The following is a 24,753-nucleotide window of genomic DNA, read 5'->3' as shown; positions in this document are numbered from 1 at the left end:
ATGTTCTTCAGTTCAGTAGCAGGAAACACTTGGAAACGCTCAGACTTGGGGGGAGGGAGTGATTAATTTGTTGATGACTGTGGAAGCACACAGTGATTGGAGTGTCCCCCCCAGTGGAACTTCCTGAAGGAGGCAGTTCATCAGAAGGGTTGGGTGGCAGACCCTTAGCTTTGGTCCCAGAGAAAAGAGTTAAATGCTGGAGCTGAAGGACCAAGGAACTGCTTCAACAGCAGGGATGTGGGGCTTCAGCTCTTATCCAGGACACATCACATACATGCCTCCCACATGTATACTGGAACATTCACACAGGCTTCCCACGCAAGACATGGCACACTCCTATAGGTGATAGGACATAGGTAAGCCTTAAATAAATGAAACAGCATCTACATGCCTTCCAAAAAGAACAAGATCACAATACAGTGAAAGACCACTGATAAATCTGAAACAACACAGAAAACCATAAATTCATTAGGAATAGAGACAAATTCTGGAAGAAGGCCAGATACAGGAAGACATGGGTATAGTTCACATAAGGCCAGAACAGACCACTTGCAAAGGGGAAATTCATGACCAGAGAGTGGGCCTTGAAACACACATGACATGATATGGTATGGCATGAGTGAAAACATGAGCCAAGACTCACTCTGCAATGTAGAAAGCATCAGAAATTAGCGAAGGCAAACATACATGATATGACACACAGAAACAACATAAGCCAAGAGACACATGATAGTGTCAGAACTAGGAGTCAGGAAGACCTCTGTTTGATTCCCTCCTTCAGTCCTTGCTATCTGTGTGACCCCAGGTAGCAAATTCTTTAACTTCTTGGAGCCTCAGTTCCAACATTAATAAAATGGGGCTAAGAACAGCAACTACTTTCTAGGGTTGTTATGAGGAACAAATGAGACAATGTATGTAGAGTATTTAATACCTAGATAAATGTGAGGTCTTATGATCGCTATGGTCTGGACAGAGATGAGATATGGGCTAAGAAGTCTCATCCAACTCAGTATGAATATAAGCTGTGGTGCACAGAGGCCAGGGAACCCCTCAATACAGGATGAAATGGGCAAAAGCAGTAAGAACACATATGAGACACCATCCAAAGGCACACAAACCACCAGGGTGAAAGACTCACCTGTGAAGGGTTGGCTGGGCAACTGACTGGGAATCCGAAGAGGGCTGCTGAGGAGGGGGCCAAGGGGCTCAGGCGGGCAGCTGAAGCTCTCATAGGCTGCTTCCTCCTCTTCAGGTAGCAATGGGGATTCGTGCCGGGAATCTGGCCCAGCACCCCCATTACTCAGTGCCACCTCCAACTCTCTTAGTTCCCTCCCAAAGCCCTCCAATCCAACCAACCCTCCAATCCCCCCCTTCTGTTCCCCTACTCCTTCACCTGGCCCCCGACGCACCTTCTTGACCCCCTCAGGCCAAGGCCCTAGTGCTCCATTGATCTGGAGGGAGGTCAGCAGGCCAGAGCCCTCTCCCTCCCCCAGAGACAACATCCGGGCTCCCCCATGGCCCCCACCTCCTAGCTCTTCTTCCTCCCCCTCCCCCCCATCCTCTCCATCCTCTTCCTCTGGCTGTAGGCTCCGTTTCTTAGTCCGAGGGCCAATGGGGCCAGAGCCGGGGTCCACAGGGCTAGGGTCAGCAGGGGGCTGCTCCCCATCATAGGGAGCAGACCAGGAACGGCAGGCATGAACACAATGGTCCACACAGTGCCGAGCCTCCCGAAGATACTCTAGGTAGTTGTCCTCCAGTTCACCTGGCTCCTCCACAGAGCCAGGCCGATGGCCAGGGCTGGAGGCCGGTGATGGGGCCAGGCTGGGAGAGCGAGGAGCGGGGCTGGGGGGCTCAGTGCCACCCAGGCTCTGCTGCCGAAGGAAAAGAGCAAGGCGAGATGGTGTGGAGGGCCTGGTTACTGTCACCACTGATGACGAATCTAAATTGGGGCTGCCAGGGCCTGGGGACACAAATGATTAAAATAAAGGTCATCACAGGAATCACTGTAGAATGGGGGTAAGTTGATCATGGGAGAGGTCAGGACAAAGCAGAGGAGGAGGAGTCAGGATGAGGGAATATGGGAGATAAAAAGACAGACAGAACAGATCAGGAAAAGCGAATCTTCTTCTACCTCCTTTCACCTTTCAAATCATCACTCCAGCCCTACTCCTCCATTCCCTGGGTTCCAAACAGGAAAAAGGATGGAGAAGCTGATGGAGTGATACAGGCCAAAAATAACAAAGAGGGGGCTGGGAGAGGACAGGAGGAAGATGGAGCTAAAATGGGATTAGGAACTAGGGAGAGCTCTATTCAGAAGCAGGGGTTGGCCCAAATCATTTCCACTCTAGACTTTCTATGTGAGATTAGAGATATTCCATTAGAAGTTCCCTCCCAGGAAGCCAGTCCATATTTGTCAGTGGCTATCCCCACCTCGAGCCCAGGAAGTCTGCTCCAGGTGAGGTGGACTTGGAGGACGATGCCGACAACAGCGAGGGATCAAGGACAGAAACTTGTCAGCTGCCCGTCCATAAAGGTCCAGGTCACGTACAGCTCGCTTCTGGCTCAACATGACATGATTACATGGGACCAGATACCTGGGAGAAAGGGAAAGGAAGGAGCAGTAGCTTGGGGTCAGATACTTGAAGAATAAGGGACTTGTGGAGACACAGAAACTAAGGCTCAGAGTATTTTGGGAGATAGGGTCCAGAGGAAAAAAATATGGGAATCAGGGAAAGCAGAGAGGGAACCATGGATTGAGGGGGTGGAGGGGTGGGGAGCAGGTAGCTGATGTCAGGAAGAGGACTATGTTGGAACCCTCTCTCATAACCCTCTCACACCTAATTAGGGAAAATGCACAGCTGAGCCTACTGAGGTCTCCCAAACAGTGCCCTCCCTTCACCAAGCCCTTGTTGGGGAACACAGAGCACTCCCAAGGAGGTTAGCTATGCCACTTCACAGTACCTAAGCACCAGCTGCAGCACCACATCCTCACAGTTGAGGTTCAGAAGAGTCCTGAAGAGGCTCAAGGAGACCATGCAGAGCTGAAGGGGAAGGAAACGGTCACTTACCTAAGGGTCCCCATCTGCCACCAGTCCCCAGGCTCAGGGCAACAGTAGAAAGCTAGGAGGAAGAGGTCCTCTGCATAAAGTTCTCATTCCCTGCTAAACTCCTCCACCTTTCAGGCAGAAACCATATTGATACGGGAAAAGGCATAATCACCTACAACTCTCCCTTCCATCAGCTAAAAATAACTCACATTTCTATAGCACTTTAGGATTTACAAATGCTTTCCCCATAAGAGCCCCAAGACACTGGAAAGTACTGCCATCCTTAACTTACAGATAAAGCTAAGTAACTACCCAAGGTCACACAGCTGGCAAATGCTGGAACCAAGATTTGAACCCAGGTGGTCTGACTATAAAAGTCTAGTAATCTTTCAAGGGATAATTTGCATAGAGTCTCATACTTAACAGGACACAAGGAGACAGCCCATACAGATCTGGGTAAAGAAAGGCTGCAGGGACCACAGGATCAATGATGAAACACCCATTCTTTCCTTCCAAGGGGTGATCTACATATCAGTTTGAATTTCTTTCTCATTGGACTTCTGCAAAAAATGCTCTCTAGTATCCTCTAGTTCCACTCTCAACCCCAATACAGGCCTTCATTATCATTTGTCTCTAGCCTACTGGAATAGCATCTTAATGGGTCTTCCCATACCAATATATCTTTCACAAACTGCCAGAGTAATCTATGTGCTCAGTCCTTTCCTCAAAAATCATTAATGGCTCCCTAGTGCCTACTAGGCAAAGCTGAAATGACTCTCTCTTGCTGGCATTCAACGCTCTTCACAATTTTGTACCCACTACCACCTTTCTGATCCTCATCCACAGTCCCCTCCGCGCACTCTGAATTCCAACATAAAATGGATGACTCTCTAGTCTCCTATAAATGCCTTTGTTCAACTATCCCCTATGCCTGGAATCTCCTCTTTTTCTTCCTCTTATTCTGGTGAGTTCTGATCAATTCTTTAAAACCCAGTTCAAATGCCCTCCTTTACCTCAAGTTAGCAATGATCTTCCCTCTCAGACCCACTAGTTCTCTAGGAGAGTCTCAGGCCCCTGCCAGACTACACGCTTTCATGAGAAGGGAGGCAGTAGAGCACAACAAAAAGAATGGGAAGCTTAGAGTTAATTGTAGGACCTAAATTCAAATCCTGGCTTCGACATTTACTACTAGGGTAACTGTGAGCAAATTATTAACTTCTCTAGGCCTCAACTTCGTCATCTATGAGAGGGGTGGGCTAGATGACCTCTAAGCTTCCTTCCAGATATAGATCTTGACCCTTATCTAAAATGTGAAGAAGCACAGTGCCTAATACAATGCTGTGTCCCTAGCTTGTCTGTAGAATGTTGAATTGTGTCCCTGAATATCTGCAAAGACTATTCTTAAACACTGTAACTAAGTGTGTCAAACTATTCAGTGACAATGTAGCTGAATATCTGTGTATGGAGATTAGGTAACCAGAAAGGTTTGCCCTAGGAAGTAGGAGGAGCTTCAGACAAGGAGAGATTCTGAGTCATCTTGTTTGCTCTACAGCACAGCTACTTTAACCTTTTTATGTCATGGGTCCTTTCGGCTCTCTGGTAAAGCCAATGGACCTTTCCTCACCATAATGTGTGTGCTTTTTAATTCATAATCGAAGGAAATGTTAAATTTCCATTCAAGGTTACTGAAAATTAAGATATATCTTTTTTTCCTTTCCAAGTTCATGGACTTCTTAACATCTGATATTCATGGACCCTTTGTGGTAGAGGTGGAGGGGTGAATGGAGTAGGATTATGGACCACAGGTTAAGAAACCCCTTTCTAGAGGAAAAGTACAAAGAAAGGGGAAAGACAGGAAAAGGAGACTGGGAAGCAGAAACTAGGAAACTCTAAGAGTTTCGGACTTGGGGGGGAGGGGGAAAGAGGAGGGGAAGCATGGTAGCACACACAGGAATGAAAGGGCTGTGTCACGAAGTATAATTATGTGTGCAAATGTCCTTAAGAAGCACTGACCCAGGGCAGGAGACATGGTTCCTTTACAGATGAGCACAAGGCTCATGACTGTCTGATATTTTCTTTACTCCTTAAGAACTCCCTTTCCCAAGATCTATGGAGGTAAGAGAGCCTCTGTAGCTGTGGAACCCAATTTCTCTTTGGCTTCTGGGGTTCCTCAAATCCCCCATATTCTCTGTGCCTAGTTACGGACACAGAATCTCAGAGTTGCATGAGACCTCTGAGGTCAGCTAATCTAACAGGCCCCTATATGGGAATCCCCTCCACAAGAGACCCAGCAAGTACTCATTCAGCCTTCATTTGAAGACCTCTTGTGGAAGGTCTTTCCATTTTAGGAAAATTTGAATTGTTTGGTGTAAGACAAAACTTTCCACATGAAATCTTCCTCTCATTGTGCTTGCAAGGAGAAGTCCAATCTCCCTTCTACATGAGAGCCTGGCACATAAATGACGAAAGGTACCATCCTATTCCTAAATCTTTGCTTCTCCAGGCAATCTCCAGCTCCTTCCACCAACCCTCATAGGGATGAAACTGAGGTCTTTCACCATCCTCGTTGCCTTCCTCTAGACACTCTCCAATTGCAATGTCTTACCTAAAATGTGGTGCCCAGAACTGAACCCCAGCTCTTGTCTTTCCCCTTAGCTCAACAGCCAAGGTTGGAGGTTTTCCCACTGATCATTAGCTCTGGGGTCAGAAGACCTGGTTCAAATCTTGGCTTTGGGGGTCACTTACTACTTCTGGATCTAAGGCAAACCACCTGACCAGCCTGGGTCCAGGTTTCCTATTGGATTAGAGGAACTCTATGATTCCTTCGAGTTGTAAGGGAAATCAGTTGAAGCAGAAAGAAACTGAGAACACATTAACAAGTAATAGGCCTTGGAGAGAGAATTCTAAGATGTTCTTGGGAAAACCACCTTCTAAAGCCAACCAGCCTAAGAAGAGCACTGGATTTTGAGAGCAGGAGGTTAAGGTCTGGCTCTACCACTTCCTAGCAGCATCAAAGTTATCAACCTTTTTGAACCTCAGTTTCCTTATCTATAAGGAATTCAATACCAAAACCTCAGAGTTGTGAGGTTCACATGAAAGCTGGGAAAGTTGGAAAAGCTCTTTGTAAACCTTACAATCCTATAGAAATATCAACTGTTATTACAACCAACAGCAGCTATTAGTGGCCATAAGACTATGAGAAAGTTTAACCGTGGGTTATTCATCTGTAAAAGGGATGATAGCACTCCCTATCTCTCCAGCATATTATGAGGAAAGCATTTCATAAATGATAAAGGACCATGGAATGTGAGCTACTATAACAGAAGCCTGATGAGGAACCCTACATCTTTCATGCTAGAACCAACCTAACAAAGTTTAGAAAAGCTAATCACCAGGTTGACCCAAGTATGATGAAATTTTTGGCCACAACTGGTAAAAGCTATCTAGTGAGGTAAAGAAAGATTGTGATCTGTGTTTGTGGATAGAGTACCCAATGCTAACAAAATCACAGATGAAACAAATTTAATATTTTTTTTAAAAAACTATCATATCTGCTTCAAAGAAGGAAGTAAAGTGGTAGTAGGCCTGCTCTTGAGAAGCTTCCTCTCCAGGAGGCCTGTTGCATGCTTGTCCCCAACATCTAAACTCAATCTCAGGTGACCTAAGAGGAAGGACTAGTGTCCATAACCAGGCAAAAACAGTATAAAGGTATCTTGGGACCCCAGAGCTCAAGTATAGATTGTTAGCAACAAGAAAAGCAGAGTTCAACCTCACACCCATCTTCTGTATGGTATGGTTCCTCAGAGAAAAAAAAATTAGTCCCAGGGTCTGGCTCTAAGTGTTAGCCCCCTCCTTTCTAGCATCACTACTTTGCAATCCTATCTCCCCTCTTAGGTTATAACTCCTATAAGAGAAGGACTAGTAACTTAATCAACTTCATATCCTGCACAAAGCCTGCTACCATAGTAGATGTTTGATAAGTAAGTGTTGATAATGAATGTGGAAAACTAAAAGTGGCCTGATAGCTGTCCCTTGGACCAAAAAGCCACATAGGAGACTGAGTCTAAATGAGTTATCACCTTATAACAAAAGGTAAGAAAACCTGAATTCATCTAAGTCATTGCCATTAGAAGTGGCTATTAAGCATGCACAGACAAATGAAGACAGAAGATCCAGTAGATACCTTAGAGACTATAGGATCTGATCAAGATAAGGGAAAAAGTGGAGAGAATAATTATCTCCGGAGGACAATAACCAGCAAAGGCATTTGGAAAATCAGTGCAGGCATGAAGCCAAAGTGGAAAATCTAATGCCAAGGAGGATAGAAGCCTTGTTCAGAGATGAGATGATGCAAGGTAGGTCAAAGGATAGCAGTAAGGATATGGGAGCAGACAAAAATCAAGAAGCACCCTGACCTAGGGGCAGTAGCCATGACCAAGGACAGGAGCTGTACCCGTGAGTTACTGCTGATTCGTGAGACGAGGGTGTCAAGGATGGTGTGAGCATCATGCCGGTGGAGCAGCAGGAAGCGCAGGAAGGTTCGGAGTAGGGCAGGTTCGGATACGCTGCGAAGGAATAGCTCCAGGTACGCTGTGCTGGCAATCATCTCCTCCACAGAGCTCTGGGGGTGGGGTGGGGTGAGGGGGAGGGGAAGGGAATCAGGACCCCCCCCTACACACACATATTCCAAGTTGACAACTATTCCCCAGAGTGAGTACTAGGGGAAGATGGGAGGAGAGTGTGTGTATTGGGGGAGGGAAGAGAGAAGGGAAGAGGAAAGAGGATAATCTTCTACCACCACCATCCCCAGGGCCAGTGAAGTCAGGATACGACTTAAAGACATACCCAACCCCACTCCCAACGAGTCCCCACCTCCTGTCCTGCTCCACACCTTGTGCAAGGCGGGGCCCATAACGGGCACCAGGAACCCATTGTGAATGTAATCGACCAGCTGCTTCTGAACCATTGGGTGAGCCACCTGCAGGGGATTGATGATGAGGGAGGAGGCAACCTGGCCCCCCTAGGACACTGACAAGTGAAGGGATTATGGAAACTTCCAGAGACCACACACACACACACACACATACACACGGACACACAGAGACACACATACACAGAGACACACAGAGACACACACACACACACACACACACACACACACACACACACACACAGACACACACACACACACAATGGTACTCTGAAGAGCTCCCAGGAAGCATTCCAATCCCTCCCTACCACCCTAAAGTACACATTCACACACAAAGGTCCCTAATAAACTCCCTTCCACTTCGATAACTGAGGTAGAGAACTGAGGTAGTCCCCCATTCTCCTGCTGTTTCTTGATGCTCCTCACCTGAATGACAGCATTGCAGAACTCCAGGGAGCTCATAAAGAGTGCAAGGGCTGGCACACCCAGCCAGTCTTCCCGCCTCAGGCAGTGCCAGTCATCCCCTCGAACCTCTATCTTTCGGGGTAAAGATGAGTACAGAGCACTCAGTCCTGTAGCCAGCACCTGAGGCCATAGCAAATGGAAGAACAACCTGGTTACCAGAAAATTCACACCCCACCAAAGCCTTCCCCGACCTAGGTGCTAGCTCCCTGGAAGATGTCTAAGGTGGAGGATGAAGGACAGGGGAAGAGGAGGAACAGGACCCCAGGGCTCACCCTTGTCTCTTCCACTACCCCTGGGGCTGGGCCATTACATATAAAGTCCCTTCCCTCGCCCAATGTGGGGGAAGAGGGGTCTGACCGGGCAGAAGTAGGAGTGGTCAGCGATGTATTGGCCCACAGTGGGGCTGCCAGCCGACAGTGCCATGAGTAGCAGCAGAGCATCTCGGGCTTGCTGACCCAGAGTCCCTTCACGGTGCACAAAAGGGACAAGGCGGGAGAAGAGCAGCAGGCGAGGTGCAGCTCCTGGCTCAGGAGGAGGCTGTAAGAAGAGCTCAAGTAGTGCTGGCTCCCGAGCCACACACACACACAGCTGGCTAAGCAAGAGTACGAGGCCAGCATCCAGTGCAGGACTAGTGGGAGGACCACAAGCTTCCAGCAAAGTCAGCAAGGCCTCTCGAACTGGCCGGTGATGCAGTAGCGGCTGCCGGGCCTCACTCACTAGCATTTCGAACAGCTTCAGCTGCTCAGCCCGCCTTTCCTCAGCCCCTACCCCATCCCCAGGCCCATCCCACTGCAGCTGCCAGGCCAGAACCCTTGCTAGAAGGTCCTCATGAAGGGCAAACTCCAGAAGGGGTCCTGGGGCTGTGGGAGCTGAGGGGGTCGCACGGTCCTCCACCAGCAGTGTCAACATCTGGTACATGTGATTGTGCACAGCACTGAGGTCATCTGATCCTCCAGGGGCTGCTTGTGGGGCCCTCCGCTCTAGGATCCTGACTACCTACAAAACACAGAAGACCCAAATGGAGAACTATGGATGTAGTTCCTAACACCTCGTCAGGAACTCATCCTGCCAGCATTACCTCATGATACCCTCTTCACCTATATAGGACCAAGACACAATCTTGTAAACCAAAACCAGCCTCCCTTTCTTCCCCATCCCTACCATAAACACTCATGTCTTCTTTGGCTCCCTAACCCCACATTTAGGGAGGGACTCACTAAGGAAGGGCACAATACAGGCAGAAGGAGTGGCTCAAGGAGGAAAACTAAGAAAAAATGATGGAGGGTGCTTACTGAGAAAGGTAAGGATTGGAATAGGGTCACTGAGCAGGAGCAGGTCACAAGGACTTTGCACAGAGGCAGGTGAGCAAGTGGGGTCCTACCTGAGACCAGTGGTTCTTGAAGACCATGAGGCAAGTCTCTGGATCAGCAGTAACAGGAGCTTGTAGACTGGTAGTGCGGGGGGCACGGTGTCCAGGGCCTCGAGGGGCCAGTTTGCTCAGCCAACTCATCTTCTCCATGGGGTAGAAGGGTGGGCTGGCTGGGATCCCAGGGACCTCACTCCTGGGGTTTGCCAACTGAGGGCTCCCTCCACTTGTGGCTCCCACTCGCTTCATCCAGTTTGGAGGGATCCACAATCCTCCATGGTGGCACAGACATACATCAGACTGTAGGGATAAAATGGAAGTAAAAGCTGAGCCAAGTGCAACAAGGCCCAGTCAGAGTTAAGAACCTGAGGCAAAGGTTAGAGACAATCTGGCATTCCAATTGAAGGAGAGCACCTTAGCAAAATGGTATAGGGGTAGGCATCAATACCTTCTGAGAACTGAGACTCTAAATACCTTACCTCCCTCCCCATCCCAATGCTATTGAGTAGAGAAAGAGATTATTTGTCTTACTGATTTTCTATATGTCTGCTGTCTGAATGGAGGCTAATGCTTTCACCCTGCCACATAAATACACACACATACAGAATAAACATACTAACATATACTCTCTCTTCAGGAATACATAACATTCAAAAGAGGCTCAGGATGGCTAAGAGGAAAATGGAAAATGTGGACCTCTCCTCCCACCAAAAAAACTGAAGAGAAGTCGTATTACGGAGGTAAAGGTGGTACTGGGCTTCTAAACAAACACACACACACACAGTGTCAAAGTCATTTAAAAGTTACCATCAGTTATACACAACAGCCACCCACACCATCCAGAATTACACAAAGTATGAGGAGGAATGAGGGGCATGCATAAGCCTGGATCAGTGGCAAGAAGAACTCAGGGAAGTGCCTGCCCTCCTGGCAAGACTAGGCCTCTACTGTAAGCTTCCATCACCACCACCCCCATTCCTCCTCCCTAGGGAACTCCACAGCAACCAGGAGCTAGGAGTAGGCTCTACGTAGTCCACTTGGTAAACAAGCCTCTCCTGCTCTGCCTGGAAAAATCTTTGGAGAAAAATCTTCAAAGTTCTCTTTATCTAGACTAATCTAGGTCCAGCTAACTGTCCTGTGGATATTCACAACTTGTTGTCTTAATGCTTACTAGGTAACTCCCCAGTTAATCTACAGGGAATAGAGCTGGGAAAAGGAGGTAGTGCCTGGGCCAAGGTAGATCAAGGCCTGAAATTTCTGACCTCTCCTCTCTCTGACTACTGTCCAAGCACAAGATAACAGTGCCCCCTCCCATATATACTAGACTAGTTCAATGCCAGAGAAGAATCAGGCAGAAACATATCCTCTGAGAAAGATCTTAGGGGAAGAAGAAATCATAGGACCCTGGGCCCAAAAAGCCATAAGAAAAGGTATAAGAGATAGCCAGTGACCTGAAACCAGGCACTCATCCAGGAAGTGCCAACAAAAGTCACATGGGCACTGAGTAGCTAAGATTGGAACCTGCCTACTGAATTCTACCCCTTAGTACTGGGGCAAGTGGGAGTGGCCCAGTCTCAGGCATCAACCTTTGCTCTGGGTGTGGGCCTCACCTCACGTAGATGGGAGGTCTTCAACAGAACTAACCCCCATCCCTCCCAGAGCATTTGTCTGGGAGGTCCATCTTCCTGAAATTGCTTATGAATTTCATACACACCACCACCACCACCACCACTACCACCACCACAACACCAAAAAAAATACCCCTAGCAGAAATGACCTGAAGCCTTCTCTGCAGAGAAGAGCAAGGACAGGAATCCATTCACCTAAATTCACAGACATCATGCCTCACCCACCCCATCCACAATTTACACACCATAGCCCCTCCCCTGTTATGTACACTTCCTCCCCATTACCTATTATTCCTCATCCAAATATTATTTAAGGCATATTATATTACAATATTAAAGAAATCTCCGAGTTGGAAGGACCTTAGAGATCATCTATTACAATTCAAACCTGAAAAGGAATCTCTTATAGCTCCCATGACAGGGAACATGAGATCCTAAGGTAATTTAAGGAATCAGAGAATCTACCAATTGGAACACATTTCAAAAGTCATGTTAGGACCAACCTGGTAAAGAACCCTGCTTATAACATCCCAAACATGTGATCATCTAGCTAGATGGCACAATGAATACAGCACTGGGCGTAGAGTCAGGAAGACCAGGGTTCAAATCTGGCCTCAGACACTAGCTGTGTCACCCTAGACAAGTCAATTAACCCCTATCTGCCTCAATTTCCTCAACTATAAAATAGGAATAATAATAGCCCCTACCTGTGAGGAACAAATAATATAATATTTGTAGACCCTTCATCACAATGCCTGCTACATAGTAGGTATTTAATAAATACTTTTTCCCTTCCCTTCCCCTTTACCTAAGACTTCAATTAAGAGGAAACCCACTACTTCCCAAGGTACTGCTGTCTATCACACCTCCTGACTCCAGGCATTTTCATGGAATGCTCTCCCTCCTCAACTCCACCTCCTAGCAGCCTCTTTCCCTGGCTTCTTTCAAGTCCCAGTTAAACTCCCATCTTCCAAGAGGGCACAGACTGACTATCTTTTCCTTTTCTTCGTATCCGCAGCATTCAGTACACTGCTTGGCAGGTAATAATGGGATTAGTAATGTTTACTGACTGACTCCCCTATCCTATACTTCTGCAGGTGATTTTTCAATCTAAATGCAGAAATTGGTATTTGTCCCATAAACTTAACCTTATTCAATTTAGGTAACTGTTTTTAAAAGTTAGGACCAGCCAAAAAATTGGATGGCAATGAGGAGGAAGAGTCAAAGTTGATTCTGAGATTTTGAGATTAGATGCCTAGGAGGAGAAAGGTAATACTACTTCAAGAAGGGGTTCAGTATGGAATGTAACAAACTGTGGCTGGAAAGGGACTGTTCATTTCAATGATCCAGTCACAGTGGTGGACACAAACAAAACAAAATCTCAAATGAGGCTGTGCGAGATCTTCCTTTACCACTTAAAAACTGAAACTGATCACTGCTTCTATCTCACTCTGCAATTCCTTTTTGCCCTATGTGTTCTATTCTTTCTTGGGTAAAGTACAGACTCCATTGCCAGGCATCCAAAGCCTTCCATAATCTAATCCTATCCCAGGTATTCAATCTTATTTCCTACTACACCCTTACATACAACCTTTGGTCTAGTCTCACTGTCCCCCATTTATACTCTGGCCCCTCCTTCTTCAGCAACTCTGTTCACTCCATTCACGTAGTCTTTAGCACCCTTCTTCCTCAACACCTCTAAATCTCAGCTCAATTCCTACCCCAGAAGCAAGACCTGCCTGCTCAGCACAGTTCTCACTGATCTTTGAATCACTATAACCTTATAGTCTGTCTCATTCATTTAGTAGATATAAACTGCCTAATATTGTTAATTATCTTTGTGTAGGTATATAGTTGCCCTAATTAGGCTATATGTTCCCTTAGGCAGCCCATTCCACTTCCAGACAGTTCTAATTATGAGAAAGGTTTTCCTCAATTGAGTTGAGATCTTCCACTCTGCCACTGTTTCTCTGTGGTCAAACAGAATAAGCCCCATCTCTTTTCCACAAGAAAGATCTTCAAATACTTGAAAAGAGCAGTCCTGTTGCCCCATTCGCTAACATCCTTTGTACTAAGATTGCAGCTTTCACTATCTGTAAGACTATGCGAGAACTCCTCCATGTCTGGGATCTACTATGGTCCCATCTTTCTTCCCTCTCAATCTGCTCCCTCAACAAACTCCTTCTTGAGCCTCCTCTCTGACAATCCATGTCTACCACATCCTTCAAGTCCTGGCTCAAAATTCACTTTTCTCATGAATTCTCAGTCAAAAGACCTCACAGAGGTAACCTAGTCTAAACTTTGCCTAAAGCAGGATTACTCTCTACAACACTGAGAAAAGTAAGCAAGCAGCCACTTCAGGAGTACCTTCCAAGGTACATCCTCCAAGGAAAATTCCCTGAAAATCCCTAGAATAATTATCTACTGTATTCATTTCTTATATTTAGAATATTATATCTGGTTTCTCCATATGTTGTTTACTAATTGACTGTACCCAGGTACTAATTGTACTGATTGAGAGTTCCCAGGTTAGAATACAGCCTCTGTTATTTGCAACCAGAGTGGCCTTATGTAAGTCACCTCACTTCTCTGGTCTCTGTTTCTTCATCTATAAAATGGGGGGGGGGAGGGGGAAGGTGAACTAGAAGATCCTCTAGGGTCCCTCCTAGCTCTTGATTTTCTATGAACCTCTTTTCTTTAAGCTAGATGATTACTGAAACCTGAAAAAATAAAGATTACTGAAATAACAAAAATTTAACCTAGCTACAATTGATGGTTAATATACAGAAAGATCTGATAGAACTACATAACTTAGTCCCATAGAGTTGCCTCACAAACCTGCAACATGACCTTGCCTTCACCAGGACATTATCATCACTCGGTACCAACTCTACCACTAGCATTCAAGAGGCTTTCTACCTCCCTCACTTTCACCCATTTTGAATATACCATGTTCCCATATTGCCTCAGTGGAGAAAAGCTTCTTTCCTATACTTTTGGTAGGGATTCTCTAAGAAATTATTATTTACTAATGTCTATCACATACTTGGACATCTGACTTATACATTTTCCCAGAGAATGGGGAAATATCAGAACTGAGGCAATTAAGCAATTTAGGAGGAGTCAAGCTAATACGGAAAACTGTTGGCAAGTCCTCATCATTCACATATGTCCTGGTCTTAATGTTCACCTCACCCCTAACCCATCCATAAGCTCAAGGAACAACTTAGGGCTCCAAATGAACAAAAGTTCCTGTGAGCAAGGGAGGAGGTGGAAGAAAGGAGGGAGGATGGGGGAGGGGACGAACATAGAAAGAGAACAATTCTGAAGAAAAAAAACAGGAGTTGGGTTCTACGTAAACCTGGAGAAAGGCCAACAGGGTTTGTTCCAGTGATGGATGGCAACTCACCACATGTGAAGTCCAGTCCTAGACAGAAGCTAGGAGGCTTATTTAGCTGCAAAGTTGTACTGGCCTCTTTGGCCATATTAGAGATATCTTAGAATAAACTTTACATGCTCTATTTAATGTGACAAATTTGAGGCTGTGAGGGTTGCTTTGTTTTCTTACCCTATTTTCCTAAGGAGTGAGAAAAAGCCTTTTAAAACCTTCATCTTAGCTCAGTCTGGAACCAAGGAAAAGAAAAAAGATGTATGGGTTACAAAGGGTCTATAACCATCTCACAGGACACATGACCTACATGGTTTTAAGGGTCTTGGAGTAAGGTCTCATAGAAAGTGATTGCATAATATGAGAAGGAAAACCAACAAGACACTCCCCCCCCTTCCAGTTGACATGAATCTGGTCCCCATTTTTCTGCCGAGGATTGCACTGCTTCATAGTCTATGGAACATTTCCATATCACCCTTCATCAGTGTTGTGCACTCAGTCCTCAAGGTCCGGTCACTCCTCATATATGCCCTGCCCAAAGCCTCATCCCCTGTCATGTATGTCCCCCATGTTCACCCCACCTGTCATGTGTGCCCAGGCCCCACATAGTCCCCCCACCTGTCACGTGCTCCCCACAACTGTCTCACCAAGATGCAGATGTGTGTGTGTGCGTGTGTGCATGTGTGCATAAGCCCTCCCCTCTGGGCCCTGTACACACAGCCCCCCCATTCGGAATCTAACACACTCAGCCCCTTCCTCGCGAGTGCTGCTCACACTCAAGACCCTCGGCGGGCCCTCCCCCTCCCAAGCCGTCACCAGGAGCCTCATCCCACGGGCCGGACCTCACCGCTCCACTCTCGCGCTGCCGCTGACCCCGTGCGGACTCCGTAGTCGCCGCCGCCGCCGCCGCCCGCGCTCTCAGGCCGCCGCCATAGCTGCCCGGTCGCCTCCGCCCGCGCCCCGCCCCTCGGGGCGGAGGGAGGACGCCCCCCGACGTCACCTCGCTCAGGTACCGCCTTGCGTCTCACGCTCTTGACATCATCAGGAGCAACTCGCCTTCCCATTGGCCGGACCCCAAGCTCGAGCGAGCGCCCCGGGAGACGACGGGCATCCCCTGGCAACGGCCGGCGTGTGGGGGCGGGATGTGCACGGGAGGCAATGGGGAGGAAGGGAAGGGTTCTGTTTGGAAAAGGAATTAAGTCCTGACGAGAGACTCCCCAGCCCCTCTTCTGGCCCAGCCCTACGGGCTCCCACCTCAGCCTGAGTGTTAAGGAGAGAGGCGGGCCTGGAAGACTGGGCAGCCTGCCCAAGGGACGAAGGAATGGAATGGGCTAGGCCTGGTTAGGGGCGGGACCTGTGAGATGCTGGGCGGAGCCTGGAATGAGGCTGTAAAAGGGCGGAACCTGATGGGGTTGGGCCTTCTAAGCCAGAACTTCAAAGAGGCGGAGCCTCCAAAAGGGGAAAGGCAAATTGAGAGAGGAGAGTAAATAGATGGAGCCCATAAGGGGCGGTCCTAGCATAACTGGGCCGGGGATTGGCTGATGGGCGGGGCTTTCTTTCTCGGGGTTTTTTCCTCCAGCTCTGGGGCAGGAGGGGGCGGAGCCTCTTTCGTGCTTGAGCTGAAGGGGCAGAGCAGGAGGCGGGGCCTCGGCAGGGTGGGACGGGCCAGTAGGCAGAGCCCCATTTCACAGGTGAGGGAGGGGCAGATTAAGAAACGAATCTTAAGTGTAGGTGAAGTGTGGGTAGGGACCAGTGGCGCCACCTGGGGTTTCAGCCCCTAGGGCTCAAGCTCCGCTCGGGCTCTGACTCCAGCGTCTCGGTAGCTAAGAGGGAGAGACGCTGGAGTGAGAGACACGGATCACCTGAAGAGCCGCGCCCAGTGAGAGCCCGGGGGGCCTTGCCCCTTCCCCTACCCCTACCCCCATAGCTAGGAGCCAGAGAATCCTCCCCACTCATACCCACCCCCACAATTCTTTCTGCTTGTACCCCTTGGAATCTTTCTCCTGTCTCCAACCCACACAATCATCCTCCCCAAATCTTACATCCTTAACAGTCACATCTTTTCCCCTCCCAGAACCTCCCCCCTCCCTCCCGCAGAAGTTCCAGAATCTCCCATCCTTAACAATCCTCCAGTATCTCCCCGCACCCCGCAGACATCCCAGAATCCCCCATCCTTACCAATCCTCCAGCATCTGCTCCCCCACCAAATCTCCAAATCTTACTCAGAATTAACAAAATCTCCTCAGGTTCTTCTTGATCCCTCCACCCTCTTCCTTTTACACCCCCTTGACCCACAAAATCTTCTCTTCACAGATCCCATGACCCTCCATGTTCTTCCCCCCACATACAGATGAATTCTCCCCTCCACAAAACTGTATGAATGCTCCTCTTATAGCATCCGCATAGCTAATATTGTTTTCCTTTCCCCACCTCCAGAATCCTGTTTTCCCAAGAACCCTCCAGAATCTTCCTCTTCCCCACAAAATCCCCCAAGGACTCCCCTCAACCTCCTACTCAGAGATTCCATCTTTCCCTGTATAGAATTTTCTTCTGCATAGAACTCCTTAGATCAATTCAACAAGCATTTATTAAGCACCTAGTAGTGCCAAGGACTAGGAATATAGAATCAAACATGGGAAGGGCACAGGCATTTTTTTTTTAAGTTCCACTATGTGCTAGGCACTGTACTAAGCACTATTTTATTTGATCCTCACAATAACTCTAAGAGGTAGGTACTATCCCCATTTTACAACTGAGGAAACTGAGGCAAGACAAAGTTTGTTTTGCTTAGGGTCACACAACTAGGAAGTATCTTGAGGCTGAATTTAAACTCAGGTCTTCCACACCTTCCATCCACTCTGTCTAGCACTCTGTTCACTCTGCTGCCTAGCTGTCCTTGCCCTCAAAGACCTAATAACAATATGCTGGGAGTATTTTACTTTTTTATATCCATTATGTTTTTGAGCTTTACAAGTAAGATATGATGCAGGTGCTCCACCATTTACACATGGGGAAACTGAAGCTAAGGGACTCCACTTTAACATTCTATCTGCTATACTTCTATGCCTATTAGTGTGTTTAAACTGTGTGTTTAAACTTTCTTTTCCCACAGTTTCCTCTCCAAGAATCCTCCTCTTCCAATTAGTCCTTCCTCTTCTTTCTCACTAACTTTACCGGGATTTTCTTTCCCTTCCCCCCACCAAAACCTTCTAATTTCTCCCCATTCCAGCCCTCTTATATGCAGCCCTCCTAAAATTACAAGATCACAGAATTTAGAACTAAAAGGGACTTTAGTCATTTAGCCCAGTGGTGTCAAACTCAAGTAGAAACAGATCCCCACTTGTCATACATTGACTTAGAAAATCACAAATTAACATCTATGTTGTTATTTCTGTTTATTTTGTTACTTTATTCAGGTTGTACTCAGGAGCTTTGTAGACCATGACTTTGACACTTCTGATCTAGTCTAACCCCTTCATTTTACAGATGAGGAAGCTGAGGATCAGAGAAACTAAGAGGTTTGTCGAAGGTTACACAGGTGCTAGTATTTCATACAGGTATCTTTGATCCAAATCTATACTCTTTCTGCTCTGCCACACTGACATATCCTAAGCCCCACATCTTCTCTCTCAGACTTCCCAGACTTCAGAATCTCTCTGTTCCTTCCCAGATCCATTCCAGAATCCTCATATACAACATCCCCTGGATCTTTCTTCCCTTCATATACTTCCAGCTTTCCTTCCCCGCCTTCTTTTGCCTCTCCCAACAATCTTTCTTCCCATAAAACCTATTCAGAATTCTCAAGCCCTTCATAGATCCTTCTCCAGGATCAACTTCATCCCTCCCACAACCACCATAAACTGCCTAGAATTCTTCCCCGTGTAGTAACTCCCCAAATCATCTTCCCATGTCCTCTGTGATCCTGCTACATCAGAATCTTCATCCCTACTAGAATAATATACAGGATATTGTTTTCCCCCTCCTCCCCTAGAATCTTACACACAAACACACACCTGATTTTCTTCCTTTTCATAGGTTCCCCCAGGATCTACTTTGTCCTCACCCCTTATACCACAACCCCCATAAATTTCCCAGACAAGACCTCCACCGCTATTTTCTCTCATAGATGCCTCAAAATCCTTCCTCTTACGTGGTTTCCCTAGAATCCCTACTCTCACTGACTCTCCACACTTTTCTTTCCTAGCCTAGTCTTCTTCTTTTTACTTTCCTCTAGTATTTTCCTCTTCGCTTTAGAGATGCCCTCCCCCTTCCTTCATAAGTCCTCAAACATCTGCCTTCGCTAACCACAGGTTCCCCAAAATCTTCCCCCTACATTCCCTACCCCAAAATGTTCCTCCCTTATCAACCTTCAGAGTCCTTTTCCCCTCCCCACCTACTCTTCCAATACTTTCTCCCTCATTGATTTCCCTCTCATCCTCTTCAACCCCACAGACCGTCTTCCTCCACTAACTCTGCAGAATTCTCCCCCACAAAATTGACTTCCCCTCAGAATTTTCTATCCCATGGACCCCCCAGAATCATTAGTCTACTTATCCCCTCAGGACATCTATCTCCATTGACCCTACAGAATCTTCCTCAACCACTATCCCTCAAAATCATTCTCTTCCCATAGACCTGGTAGAATCTTTCTCATCCCAGAATCATCCTTCTCTCACAAATACCTGTAGCCAGGCCCAGACTCCAGCACCATGAGTCAAGAGTCCAAAGTGAACACCAAAGAGTCATCTCCCCAGGCACCTTCCAAACCCAGGTGAGAGGGGAGGGGACCCTAAGATATGTATATGGGGGAGGTGAATGGGAAATGCTCTGATAGAACAGAGGAATTAGGAGTGTAATGGGAGGGAGGATGCTCATAGCCCAAATACTTGAGGGATGATAGAATGGAAGAGAGTTTGTTTCCACTAAGAAACTGAGCCCTCAGTCCCATAACCCCCTCTTCCTGGGGGCCTTCTTCAGTGGTCATACTCTAAAACTCCCCTTCCACCATCTCCAGGAAGTCAGTACCTGTCCTAGATCCATCAGGGGACCAGTATTATTGGTGGCTCAACACCATGGTGTTCCCAGTCATGTACAACCTCATCATCCTTGTCTGCAGGTAAGAAGAGGGAAGAAAGGTATAGAAGGGCACTTGTCAAGGTCTAAGGGTGTGGAGGAAGGAGAAAGCAGCTTTCTTTTGCCACTTTTGGGAGACTCTGAAAGGAATAGATGGATTTTCACTACTAGGACCTCCCTAGCAAAAGCAGCTGCAGCCAGGTCCCTCTCAAAATGTTTCCTTCTCTATCCCCAGAGCCTGCTTCCCTGACCTCCAGCATGGCTACTTGATGGCCTGGCTGATCCTGGACTATATAAGTGACCTGCTCTACTTAATGGACATTGTCGTGCACTTCCACACTGGTCAGTGAGATTTCAGCCTAGGCTCCCCACATGCCTTAGAATCATTGCTGTTTCCCCCCCAAACCTTTGATTCCTGTTGATCTATCCCACCAACTCCTCTACTCCTATGATTCAATTCAACAAACATTTATCAAGTACCTGTTATGTGTAAAGGCATTGTTCTAGATGTTAGAGATACAAAACCAGGTCCAGACTTCAAAGAATATATATTCTATTGGAGGAAAGTGGGGGAGGGAAGGGAGTTAGGCCAGCAATAAATAACTTGTTCAAAAATATTTGAAGTAAATCTAAGGCAATGTGAGGAAGAGAATACTAACCATTTGGTGTATTGGGGAAGACTTCAGGTATGAGGCAGCACCTCAGCCTAGATCTGTGGGAAGGTAGGAATGTGAAGATGCAGAGCTACAGAGGGACATTCTAGGTATGGGAGATAACCCCTGCAAAGGCATGGGGATGGGATCAAATGTTAAATACTGTGAAAGGCTAAAAGGACCTAGATGACTTCCCCATTAACCCCACTGAAGCCTACTGACCCCTCTATTAATCCTGAAAACTTGTAGAGGCCCCATTCTGGCTCTTGTTGCATCTCCAATACAGGAGCTAACCCTGCTACCCCTTTCTAACCTCAGGCTTCCTGGATCAGGGCATCTTGGTACTGGACAAGAGCCAGATCGCACAGCGCTATGTGCGGACATCAGGTTTCTTGTTGGATATATTGTCCCTGGCGCCCACAGACTTGGTGTACTTGCGCTTGGGCCCACATATACCTACACTGAGGCTCAATCGTTTTCTTCGAGTCCCACGCCTTTTTGAGGCCTTTGACCGAACAGAGACACGTACAGCATATCCCAATGCCTTCCGAATTGCCAAACTTATGCTCTATATATTTGTTGTCATCCACTGGAATAGCTGTCTATATTTTGCATTGTCACGATACCTGGGCTTTGGGCGTGATGCCTGGGTATACCCTGACCCAGCAGAGCCAGGCTTTGAACGCCTTCGTCGCCAGTACCTCTACAGTTTCTACTTCTCTACACTCATCCTCACCACTGTAGGTGACACACCACTGCCAGCCCGTGAGGAGGAGTATCTTTTTATGGTGGGTGACTTCTTGCTGGCTGTCATGGGCTTTGCTACCATAATGGGTAGCATGAGCTCAGTCATCTACAATATGAACACAGCTGATGCAGCCTTCTACCCTGACCATGCACTCGTCAAGAAATACATGAAGCTGCACCATGTCAACCGCCGACTAGAGCGTCGAGTCATTGACTGGTGAGAGTCTAGTTACTGAGAGAATAGGAGGTATTAGGGCAAGGGGAGGAACTTGGCCATGACTGTTGCCTTATGGGGAGTACTTGCTTGCTGGGGCTTGTTAATTGGGAATGAGGAAGGCTTTGCACAATATGAAGTATCCTTTACTAGTGAGAATTTATCCATAGGAAGTAGGAGACCAGGGAGGCATCAGGGGCAAGGAGGTGGGGAGCAAAGGGTATGTCATTGACTATTGGAGACATGGTGGCAGGAGTATGAAATGGCAATGGAAGAAATGAGAGAGCATAGGAAAGCAGAGGGGATGCCAAGGGAGGAAGACAGTGGAGGGACTTCTCATGAAACTGGGAGAGGAGATATCAACCTGGATAACCACTTGTCAGAGAAAGAGAAGCAGTGTCATGTAGTGGAAAAAAAATCAATGGACTTGGAATTAGAGGTGCCTGGCTTTGAATCTGAGCTGTGCTAGTTACATCTAAGACCTTAGAAATAAGGGTAATCTTGAATGAACTGAATTATTCTGGATTTCAATTTCCCCATCTGTAAAAGCAAGCTGGACTCAAGTCCCTTCTAACTCTAAATGAAGAGATTTCTATTTAGAAATGGTCTAGACTAGATAACCCTTCTAGTTTTGAGATCTGGGGATTCTGTGAGGCAATCAGTCAACAAGCATTTATTAAGCATATATTATGTGTCAGGCAATATGCTAAGCAGGAAGGGAAGAAAGGGATTGTTTGAAGGAATTCAGGGTGTTTAAAGAGAATGCTTAAGGGACACATGATCAGTATCTTCAAGTATCTGCTTGCCAGACTTAGGAGCAATGAATGGAAGCTACAAAGAGGCAGATTTCAATTCCAGGAAAGAAAATGCTTTCTAAGAGTTAGAGCTGACCCAAAGGGAAATTGGCTCCTTAGGAGGTATCAGTTTCTATTGCTGTAGGACTTCCAGGTGAGATTGGGTCACACTACCCCATCTGTAGAAGGGTTTCTTATTAAGATGTTGGTTAGACACAATGAGATCAGATTATTAGCTTCCACAATCTGAGATTATGTGATTATTGAAGGAACTAGTATGTGATGTGGTCCCCATGAAGGAGTAGATTGTATTGGGTCAGGCAGAGCATCTGGGCTTGAGCAGAGGCAGCAAGGTGTGGGTCATGTGTCAGGGGAAAGAGTTCATCTACCCACAGCCCACCACCACCTCTGTTACCACTCTAGGTACCAGCACCTACAGATTAACAAGAAAATGACAAATGAGGTGGCAATTCTGCAGCACCTGCCTGAGCGTCTGCGTGCTGAGGTTGCTGTATCTGTGCACCTGCCCACCCTAAGCCGTGTGCAGATCTTCCAGAACTGTGAGGCCAGTCTCCTGGAGGAGCTCGTACTAAAGTTGCAGCCGCAGACCTATTCACCAGGAGAATATGTGTGCCGTAAGGGCGATATTGGCCGAGAAATGTACATCATCCGGGAGGGCCAGTTGGCTGTGGTGGCTGATGATGGTGTTACCCAATATGCAGTGCTGGGTGCTGGGCTTTACTTTGGGGAGATCAGCATCATAAATATCAAAGGTGAGAGAATGGGGGTGGCTTAAATAATAAGCCCAGGAAAGGAACTCCTGGCTCCATCTGGGGTTAAGGATGTTCTGGATCCTGAGTCTAGAAAGACACCTGGGAAAGAGGCTTATGGCTCAAAGACCTAGGGCATATTGAATGGGGGTTGGTGAAGAGACCTAAGGAAGGGATTCAATTCCATATCTGGAAAAAGGGGGTACCCAGAGGTGGCCTCTGGAGGGAAGGCCTAAGAGACAGGTCTGTCTCCCAGGTATTTTAGCCAATAAAATCATGTGTTGAAGAGTCTTTCCCTTGGGAACAGGACCAGATAAAAGGTTTTAATGAGTGAGGGGGAGGCTGAACCTTGAGGTAGGGACAAGAAGAATTAAGGAATCTTAGTTGTGGGGAAAGGACTTTACCGCCCATACACTTACACCTCATTCCTTGGGTCACTCTATGCAACTGTGTCCTACTTGCCATTCCACCACAGGGAATATGTCCGGTAACCGTAGGACTGCAAACATCAAGAGTCTGGGCTACTCAGACCTGTTCTGCCTGAGTAAGGAGGACCTTCGAGAGGTGCTGAGTGAGTACCCACAAGCCCAGACTGTCATGGAGGAGAAGGGCCGAGAGATCCTTCTCAAGATGAACAAGCTGGATGTGAATGCAGAGGCAGCTGAGATAGCACTGCAGGAGGCTGTGGACAGCCGCCTGCGTGGTCTTGATCAGCAACTAGATGATCTGCAGACTAAGTTTGCGCGCCTCCTGGCTGAACTGGAGTCCAGTGCCCTCAAGATAGCCTATCGAATTGAGCGACTAGAGTGGCAGACCCGTGAGTGGCCAGCTCCTGAGGAGGCTAAGACAGAGGCTGATGATGAGGGGGATGGTGGAGAGGGAGAGGCCTCTTAGGCTCAGGGTCTCACATATACAAGCACACACACACACATACATTACCCCTTGACTTTAGCTTTAGGATGACCCCCTGTGACCCTCACCCCCAGATGACACAAACCTCAGAGGAGCCCCAGAGATATGAGAAACCATTTCTATAAATACTCTCCATGTCCCAACAACCAGAAATACACAAGCAGTGAGAGTGAGAACCTAATTACTTCCCTTTGCCCAAAAGGAAGAGAGAGATGAAAAAATATATGCTCAACCCCTCTATGCACTGCCACAAACTTAGTTTCCAAGAAACACTCATTAGCACACAGTGAACCACTGACAATTCTGACAGAAGAACCACAAGTATATGCTAACCCATGGATACACACTGAAGTTTTCACACACATTCATGCCAGTCTTCTCAGTCTCTTGCAGAGATAATCACAGAGACCAATGTGCACAGTCACATTATATATGCATACACTTTTTCTTTTTCCAAATAGGAAAGTATTTAGAGCAGAATAGCAAAATAAATACCAATGAAAACACAAGTAGCTACTCATTCTTGGCCTCCGTAGGTAGGTTTCTACCAGGCAGAAGGAGAAAACACTTCCATGCAAAGGTCATGTGTATTCTTCTAAGTCTCATGCATATGTTTCTGTCAGACAACCCCAGCATTGCTCAGTCTGAGATCTTTATCACTAAGCTTGCTTTCTAGGAAGTTGCAGGCTCCCATAAAGGTAACAGAAATGGCATTGAATGCATAATAGCCATGTTGCATTCCAATAAAGTATTTGAAACTTTTCAA

At 47.0% G+C, this 24,753-nt stretch overlaps 2 protein-coding genes across 16 annotated transcripts in view; one reads left to right on the top strand and one right to left on the bottom strand.

Annotated features, from left to right (window-relative positions):
• FHIP1B (FHF complex subunit HOOK interacting protein 1B) overlaps nt 1-15,890 on the bottom strand; it is a 22,186-nt gene extending 6,296 nt beyond the window's left edge. The window contains exons 1-9 of one of the 6 annotated variants that reach the window (XM_072610150.1): nt 15,667-15,890; nt 9,824-10,108; nt 8,800-9,438; nt 8,404-8,562; nt 7,939-8,025; nt 7,501-7,668; nt 2,962-3,041; nt 2,431-2,594; nt 1,139-1,960 (exon numbers count right to left, since the gene is read on the bottom strand). In XM_072610150.1, coding sequence (XP_072466251.1) covers nt 1,139-1,960; nt 2,431-2,594; nt 2,962-3,041; nt 7,501-7,668; nt 7,939-8,025; nt 8,404-8,562; nt 8,800-9,438; nt 9,824-10,108; nt 15,667-15,888 — 2,626 coding nt within the window. In that variant the 5' untranslated portion in view covers nt 15,889-15,890. Of the gene's footprint in view, nt 1-1,138; nt 1,961-2,430; nt 2,595-2,961; nt 3,042-7,500; nt 7,669-7,938; nt 8,026-8,403; nt 8,563-8,799; nt 9,439-9,823; nt 10,109-15,004; nt 15,027-15,666 lie in introns of those variants that run through there. The other 5 variants (XM_072610153.1, XM_072610155.1, XM_072610151.1 and 2 more) reach the window with 5 other exon arrangements.
• Nucleotides 15,746-24,753, top strand: CNGA4 (cyclic nucleotide gated channel subunit alpha 4). 10 transcript variants are annotated; one of them, XM_072610163.1, is made up of 8 exons: nt 15,746-15,833; nt 18,311-18,342; nt 19,513-19,595; nt 19,839-19,940; nt 20,133-20,239; nt 20,869-21,514; nt 22,729-23,078; nt 23,551-24,753. In XM_072610163.1, the coding sequence occupies exons 3-8, from the start codon at nt 19,534-19,536 to the stop codon at nt 23,967-23,969; spliced, it is 1,686 nt and encodes a 561-aa protein (XP_072466264.1). In that variant the 5' UTR covers nt 15,746-15,833; nt 18,311-18,342; nt 19,513-19,533; the 3' UTR covers nt 23,970-24,753. The 10 variants fall into 10 exon arrangements, with proteins under 10 accessions (XP_072466264.1, XP_072466262.1, XP_072466259.1 ...); XM_072610161.1 differs by having other exon boundaries at nt 19,458-19,595; XM_072610158.1 differs by having other exon boundaries at nt 18,311-18,381.

Source organism: Notamacropus eugenii, chromosome 5 (genome assembly GCF_028372415.1).
Source record: "Notamacropus eugenii isolate mMacEug1 chromosome 5, mMacEug1.pri_v2, whole genome shotgun sequence".
Taxonomy (NCBI): domain Eukaryota; kingdom Metazoa; phylum Chordata; class Mammalia; order Diprotodontia; family Macropodidae; genus Notamacropus; species Notamacropus eugenii.
Note: the sequence above shows the minus strand (reverse complement) of the source record. Positions and strands in the feature narration are given on the sequence as shown.